General features: G+C 28.8%; 1 protein-coding gene across 2 annotated transcripts; it reads right to left on the reverse strand.

Moving 5' to 3' along the window:
* LOC135949087 (ficolin-1-like) lies at positions 1 to 4,752 on the reverse strand. 2 transcript variants are annotated; one of them, XM_065498548.1, is made up of 6 exons: positions 4,616 to 4,752; positions 4,405 to 4,502; positions 1,080 to 1,120; positions 922 to 967; positions 264 to 803; positions 1 to 194 (listed from the first exon to the last, which is right to left on the reverse strand). In XM_065498548.1, exons 1-6 carry the CDS (start codon positions 4,706 to 4,708, stop codon positions 68 to 70), a joined length of 945 nt encoding a protein of 314 aa, XP_065354620.1. In that variant the 5' UTR covers positions 4,709 to 4,752; the 3' UTR covers positions 1 to 67. The 2 variants fall into 2 exon arrangements, with proteins under 2 accessions (XP_065354620.1, XP_065354619.1); XM_065498547.1 differs by having other exon boundaries at positions 1,080 to 1,123.
* Positions 4,753 to 8,396: the final 3,644 nt, after the last annotated feature.

An 8,396-nucleotide genomic window follows, 5' to 3' on the forward strand; every position in this document is an offset into this window, starting at 1 on the left:
TTTTTAAAGATCTCTAAGTTATATTACATTTATTTTTAATTTAATTTCAAAACAATAAAAACATATTTTATGGGGAATTTCTGCGGCGACGTATCATCATTTTGACATATTTAAGCGAGGAATTGTGACCACGATAAGACCTCCAAACTATACCTTTGGCATATGTATTATCGCCAAATTTGCCATTAAGATTACTAAGAAATTAGAAACAATAGTAAAATTAAATACCAAAAAACTATTAAGAACCTGTAACAAATACTCACCTACTATGACAAGCAGTATACCACCATGCTCCCGTGAAATTAGCCGCACAATTTAAAGTAGCGTGGGTATCATTATCACGATCTTTTGTGGAGAATTTCATACCCAAATGTCCAGTAAGTGAATCTCCGGCTGTGCCCGTGAATTTTCCCAATTTCTTTAATTTATAAAATTCCGTATCATTTGCTATGGCAAATGTATCATATTTTGCATAGGCTTTGGTGGAATTTGCATCTTCCATTACGATCATTAACTCCTGGGGTCCATTGTAGTTCGTTAGAGCGTATAGCTTTTTCAAACCAATAAAAAACTCTCCATCGACATCACCGAAACCTTTTTCGTAGTCTTCCCAGTTGCGTAGGAAATCTACGGAGCCATCATGACGTCTTTGTATCAGGAGCCAATCACCATTCTCGGTATCGGCATCACATTCCACATAAAACGGTTCAAAACTGTACTGATCGATTTGAATTTTGTAAATCCCACTGCGTTGTGTACATGCCGTTGCAGCGGCACAATCTTTTGGCAATTTTTCTTTGACACTTTAAATGAGTAGAACAAATATATTTATTAATGAGATATTGGACAACTAAAGATTGTTGATGAAGTCTGCAGCTTGGCAGATTTTAATTAGTTTAACTTATATAAACTTTTACTTACCATTGCTTGGGTAAACTATCGTAACGAACATCCAATAGCGGCAGGTCTTTTCCAAAAAAATAAGAAAAATAAATTTTAATTTTTAAGTTTAATTAAAATTCTTCGAAAATTATAAAATCCTTATCATAGTGGATTAAACTGTTCTAACTATAACTCACCTCTAAGTTTGGTTTCATTATTTGAAACACATTCGTGAATACTACTTAGAAAGAAATTTTTCAAATGGTTAATATATGTTTGTAATTTATACGATTTTCAATTGTCACCCCTTAAAATATATACATTAGAGTTCGTTTTTGATCACGTCACTTCATTTGTTTTTCGGGTATCATCATTTTTCTGAAGATTTTTGCGTAAATAAAAATAATGGCGTCCTTTTTCTTGCAAAATTTGTACTCCTTGTTGTGGTTCAACGCACATAAAGACGCTCATTTTGAGCACATTTTTCTGTAGAGCAAAAACGGTTGAATATATTGAAAATCTGATTTCACCAATGGATTCTGCATCAAAAATTAATACAATTGATGTTTTTGGAATCCTTATAAATAGTTCCACAAACCCACAACAGGGGGCGCAAATCTCATAAAATAATAAAAAAAAGGATTTTAGTTTTTTTAAACATGCACGATGAAAAGGCATTTTAAGCTTAGCAAAACGGAACCAATATTTCCTTTCTATCACAAACCATTAAAAAGTTATGAGGCTAAATAAATATTTTGTAACTCAACTCAATTTTTGACTTTTTTTTTACAAAATCGAACTTTTTTTTCCATTATGGGCCCTTTTTCCAAATATTTTTTTTGCTCAAAAAAATGGACCTAAGTCCATTCCTTTAAGATAATTTTGGTCCCTTAGTATAATGCGAGTGGGATATCCATCAAAATAAATATTTTATAACTCAAGAAATACAATTTTTTAAATTTTTTTGGCAAAACCGAAATTTTTTTCCAATATGGGCCCTTTTTTAAAAAAATGTTTTTTGCTCAAAAGAAAGCTTAGGTCTTTTCCTTTAAGACCTATTTGGTCGCATAGTGGGATGCGAGTGGGATACCTATCAAAGTAAATGTTTTAACACAAAAATTGTATGTCTTGAGATACAAAACATTTATTTTAATATACAGTAGTCCAATTAAGTCTACATACAGGAATTCAAATAATTTTTTTATATTGAAAGCTGTATTTGTAAGTTAAAAGTAATGAAATATATTTGTTAAAAAAATAAATTCATGCTAATAAAAATTAAAACTACATCACTTAAGTCGGGTTTAGCAACATTTCTTATCAAGTCCAAAATTTCTCCTTTATTAGAATTTTTGATTCTGAGTCAAATATCGATTTTTTGGGGTTTTTTTGTGCTTTAATGTTCAAAATATTTAGAAACTTAAAAGCCACGCCCACAAAAAAGTAAACGTGACCTAAAATAAAATTTTCGTTATTTTACTCAGAATCAATAACTCTAATAACGGTGAACTTTTGCGTGTTATTTGATATTTTTTTTTGCTAAAATCGACATAAGACGTTTATTATTATATATTTCATTAAAAAAAAACTAAAAAAAGCTTTAAATTAAAGTAACACAATTATTTTTCCTGTATGTAGACTTTATTGGGCTACTGCATATCCCACTCGCATCCCACTAAGGGACCAAAATTATCTTAAAGGAATGGACCTAAGCTTTCTTTTGAGTAAAAACAAATTTTAGAAAAAAGGGCCCATATTGGAAATAAAGTTTGATTTTGCAAAAAATGTCAAAAATTGTATGTCTTGAGTTACATTCGCATCCCACTAAGCGACCAAATAGGTCTTAAAGGAAAAGACCCAAGCTTTTTTGAGCTAAAAAAAAATATATAAAAAAGGGTCCACTAAGCGCCCAAATAGGTCTTCAAGGAAAATATCTAAATATATTTTTTTTTATTTTAAGAAAAAAAGGGACCATTTAAAAAAAGTCAAAAAAGTTTTTGATTTCGGAAAAAAAATAATAAAATTTTTTTTTTTCGAAATATTGAAGAAAGAGCTAGCTAAGCTATTTGGGAAACATTTTGCTAAGAACAATAGGAAAGCTACATAAGAAGAAACACCTGCTTGGCCAAAATGTAAAATTTGTACCCCTCTAACTCAGAGAGTTCTCGAACGATCTTGAAAAACTGTGTCTGAGTTACTATCCAATAGAACTTGGTACCTTGGTGCAAATTTCATTCCGATCGGAAGGCATCGATTTCAAAAGTTGGTTCACTTTTTATATAAAACTATAGTTAAATATGAAATTTTGTCTTTCTATCATGATTGCAACAGGTGCCGACTTGCGATTTAGTTTTGAGGTGCATTTACAAGGGGAAAAATTAAATTTTTTCAGTTTTTGTATTTGTATCAAAATTAGAAATTCCAAATATTGAAAAAATATACCTTTGACCTTCACGATTTAAGGGTTAACGTTTCCCGATTTTAGGACAACTTTATTTAAAATTACCTGGACTATAATATTCTGAACAGATTCTACTTAAAATTAATAACAGTAAGGCAATTCGGATCGGAAAAACTATAGGAGGCATTGACGTACTTTTTCCACATTATTATTCCCTATTATGTTGTCAATAAATCCCCATATGATGATCAATAAATTCTAAAATTTGTTTAATAAAATTTTTAAAAATTTGAAAATGGAGTTTTGAAACTGCCGTTAAAAAATTAATTTTTATTTGGTCATACCTGCGAACCGTTAACCTGGTTTCCTACTAAGACAAAAACTCATATACAAGTAAATATGGATATATTTTAAGTAAAAATGAGCTTTTATTTTAATATTTCTCAAAATATTTTAATTTTGTTCCTACATTTCTTGTTCTAGTGGCCTGAGACACATTAATGGCCTGGCGATTTTTTAATAACTTTAACATTTTTTAACCAATTTTTGTCTTTTATATCTCATTAACACGAAAATTACGTACAAATTTCGATTCTTTTAAATTAAATTGCAAAAGTAAATTTTTAATGGCAAAATTTTTACAAAAACTGAAAAATTTTCATATTTTCCCCCTGAAAATGCACCTCATAACTTTGAGCGACGAGCGGCACTGGTTGCCCTTCTTAGAACAAGCTAAAGAAATCGAATCATTATAGAACAGTTTTAATATCGAAAAGAGTATTTCGACTCGTTATAGGCATTCTACATAGAAAAATAGTCACATTCTTGAAATCATTTCTTGGTTGACTAACTCCTAGTCATTGGGAATAACAACTATAGAAGCAATCCGTTGATATAAATTCTTCGACTAACTAGTTGTAAGTTTCTAATCCTAACTCAGAGATTTATGGACCGTTTGTAAATTTTTGTAACTATAACCGTTCGTTAACTACGCGAGGACTTCGGAAAATTGATTTTAACAGACAGTCGGATAAAGCTATCAGTTAAGATCCAGAATAGATTGTATAAATTCTTTAGGGGTAGCAAATGAAAATTGTGAAGATAATACAAGCAATTTTTACCTTGATTTCAATTCATTAATGGCTGTTTTCATTTCACTAAAATCGGCGAATATTTTTTTAAGAGCTTGTGATCCGCCCTCTATTACAATTTTTTCGCACTGCAAGAAAAATGTAAACAAATATATTTATTTTTCACATAATTCATTACATTTTTTTAATTTTAAACACACTTTTAAAAACAGTTCATTTTAATCACAAATAACAATAATACCTCTTCAAGTTCAGCTAAAGTATTTCCAAATATAGCGCTTATCATTATTATACAGAATAAATAAGAACAATTTTTAATATTTTGCTTATACATTTTGGAGGAATTTCAAAACTATACAAACACTTTGAATATAAGATTAAAACTGATCAATATATTGAGAAGACATTGTGTATAAATATTAACACTTAATAAAATTCACATACACCATTTCCCAACATCAATTCGATTGTTAGCTTAGTCTATAGCTTAGTCAATACAAAATGGTAGAATAAGTAAAAAGACACTGATTAAAAAATGTTTACAATTATTTATTTCGTTGTTAAGTTCAAAATTATTACATCAGTCAATGGAATTGAGTATAACTACTCGGGTGATCGATTCTTCGACATTTTTTAGAAACCGGTTTTCGGTTTCTTCGAAAAATTGCAATTTAATATAAACCAGTTTCGGTTTTTTAATAATAGCCGGTTAACCGGTTTCTTGGCAAAATATTAAAACGCCTAGAAATAAGAAGAAAATAAGTTTTATTTTATATTAAAGATCTCATACTTATGATAAAGATTATACATGTATTCTAATTACAAAAAATAAGCCTTTTTAAAACGACTAAATACTTTTGAATTCTGATTTTGATTACTTCTTTTAACGTTCACAAGATCTTCGGGTCAAATTCGACCCATTTTGATATTAAAATTGAATTTTTTCTAAAAGTGAGTGATTGATATTTTTGATATTTTATGAATTTTATTTAATTTAAAATATCAACAACTACGTTTTACGTACACAAATCTGCAAAAAAAAAATATCTATAATATTTTTTGCACTTAAGGTCATTGGGTCAAAATTGACCTGGAGCTGAAATCTTAAATTTTTGTTACGCACAATTAAGTTAAATGTTTTCAGAGCTTTGGTAGCACTAACATGTATCCGTCTCTTTTCATCATACTTGCTGAACATTATCAGCCCAAAAGGAAAATAATTCCTCGGGATTTTTTCTCATTTTTTCTATTCAAATTCCATGTTAAAAAAACCAAAAGGGTTCTTGTAAATATCAAAGCTATTGTTTTCTTAAGATATTCGGTTCAAATTTGACACATTTTGAAATTAAAATTGAATTTTTTCTAAAATGAGTTGTTGATATTTTACGACTTTTATTTAATTTCAAAAGTCAACAACTATGTTAGGAAAAAAAATTAAAAAAATATATAGAATTTAATATAGATCGCTTGTGACATTTTTCTAAATATAAAAAGTCTTCTAAAATAGTTGGAGTATTTTTTAAAGTTTTTTGGATTTTCAATATTTTTTAAAGATTTTAATACACTAAAACTCATATAAACACTCTTTTAGAATTAGTTTCTTCGATATTCGAAATGTAAGCTTTTCAAAAAAATAAAAAAATAATAACCGGTTATTAAAAACCGGTCCAATCACCCTAATAACTACGTTATTAAATATATCTAGCCTTAACAGCAAAAATATCTTAACCACCAATATATTCGATTTTCATTGCAAATCGATAATTTAATAAATATTTTATGCTAAAGATTTTAGACCGTTTTTTTTGCACAAGAAGCTAAAGATATTTGTAATACACATTTAAAGCTTTAAGATCTCTATTTAAGTTCTCATGGGAGTAGAATGATTAAATTGTTTTTGTAATCTTATCATATTCACCATATGCATCTCTATCTGAAAACCTATCTTAGTTATTTATATCATTCGCGACTAATAACTAATAATTACTTTAAATTATAACCATTGACTGGAACTGGGAAAAAAAACAAATGATAACATATGAATTCCATTTAATATTATCTTCAATTGGAAATGATGTACTTAACAATTTGTATACACATTTCCTGCTAAATTGATAAAGCAAAAAAATAAACATTTCTTTCATATGTACATTGTACATACATAAATTTAATAAGTAAAAAAAAGTAAATAAGATTTGTGTGAACGCTGTGTAAATCCCCTCAAAAGAAATCCCAAGACATTGAAGTGGCGAAAAAAAAAAACAAAAAGCAATGCTTCCTTTGAATAAAGAGCGTGAGGGTTTATCAATTATAAGAGCAAAAGAGAAAAATTTCATAAATTAATGTCAATGTTATAGATTGAAAGAAAGAGAAATGTCAATGAAAACAAATAATAAATTATAGTCGGGAAAGCCCTACCATATGATATACTACACTGAGTATATGATTATAAACAGTTTTTTTTTTGATATGAAACTTATTTGTATTGAATCTTAGACCCCTTTCACACTAGGCAATTTATGCAGCAAACACATTCAAGACAGCAAGCTACCAACTTCAATCTGTCAAAAATAAAATGCACACGTTTATATGGAGACGATTATTTTAACTACAGCACAGCTACACGGCCACACGACTACTCATGCCGATGTAGCCGAATTAGGCTAATTTCTATTTTTGTCAACTACAAAACAGAAATAGTGTTGCTAATATAATAAAAAAATGTAAATCAAATGAGTGCTTAAAAATTTATATTTTTTTACTTAATTAAGAGAAGTTTCTGATAACCATATTGAAATAAATTAATAACAGGTACATAATTAATTATAACCATATATATATTTTTACTCAAAATAATTGTTTCAGTCTTATTTACTTTGGAATTTTGTACGGTTATTTTTTATTAAAGTGGCACCACTGAATTATTAATCAGCTGTTTACTTTGTAGCTGTCGTCTTTAAAATAATTCAGTAGCTGCCACACGACTACAACTGTAACCAGCAGAATTTGTGTTCGTGTAGTCGTGTAGCCTGTTGTCTTGAATGTGTTTAATGCATTAGTTGCGCAAGTCTCTTGTGTTTGTAGATGACAGAGGTAATGTCGGGTTAAGGAGAATAAAATTTTGCATGCTGTTTTGTTGTTGGGCAAGAGACTTGCGCAACTAAATTGCCTAGTGTGAAAGGGGTCCTATTTGAATACCAACATTTTTCAGATATTTATGCTCAATAAAGTGATTTTCGGAGTCACAAAATTTGGTGGGGTGACTTGAGTATATGTATGTATATGAAACATATTTGTATGGAATTTTATTTGGATACTAATATATTTCAGCGATTTATGCAGAGTAATTAAATTTTTGAGAGTGGTGCTTATATGGGAGCTATAGAAAATTGTGTACCGATTGGTACTAAAGTTGGTAGTACAAGTTTAGTTTATATAAAACTTATTTGTGTTGAATTTGATTTGGAAATGTTTATAATTAAGATATTTATGAGAGCTTAACTATTTTCAGATAGGGCAGTTGTATGGGGGCTAGGAGAAATAATGGACCGATTCTAACCAAATTCAATAGGCTTAGTCCTTTGGACAGTATGCCTCAAAATTTTCCTTATTCACCGCAAGTGAAGAAAAATACTATAAACAAGTAAAAGTATTATATTCTTCCGTGCCGAATCTTAAATACCCTCCACCTAAATATGATGAGAATTCCAAACAAACCAAATGACTTGAGAAAAATATTATAATAAGCTTACCAACACAAGCCTTAAGCTTGAGAAAGACTTTAGAATATATTGAAAAAGGCTATCGTAACAATTGTAGAAAAATCAAAACGAAACCCTCGTGAAAATATTATATATGCATGATTACTATAAGCTTATCCTTGCAATTGTAGAATAAGCTTACGAAAATAATATTGTATTAACTTTTGTATAGAAAAGCTTATTCGCCTCAATATTTTTATATAAATGTAGAAATAATAATATATATATAAGAATATATATTATTATTTCATATTCGCTATG

The sequence above is a fragment of the Calliphora vicina genome, chromosome 1 (genome assembly GCF_958450345.1).
Source record: "Calliphora vicina chromosome 1, idCalVici1.1, whole genome shotgun sequence".
NCBI lineage: Eukaryota > Metazoa > Arthropoda > Insecta > Diptera > Calliphoridae > Calliphora > Calliphora vicina.

Bases quoted from the DNA above. Each gene is read 5' to 3' on its own strand.
- LOC135949087 (XM_065498547.1), bottom strand. From the start codon at position 4,708: ATGTATAAGCAAAATATTAAAAATTGTTCTTATTTATTCTGTATAATA. The intron at 1,124-4,404 runs GTAAAAATTGCT...TTTCTTTCTAAG, and splicing joins ATTAATGAATTGAAATCAAG to TAGTATTCACGAATGTGTTT. The intron at 195-263 runs GTGAGTATTTGT...CTAATTTCTTAG, and splicing joins TATACTGCTTGTCATAGTAG to TAATCTTAATGGCAAATTTG.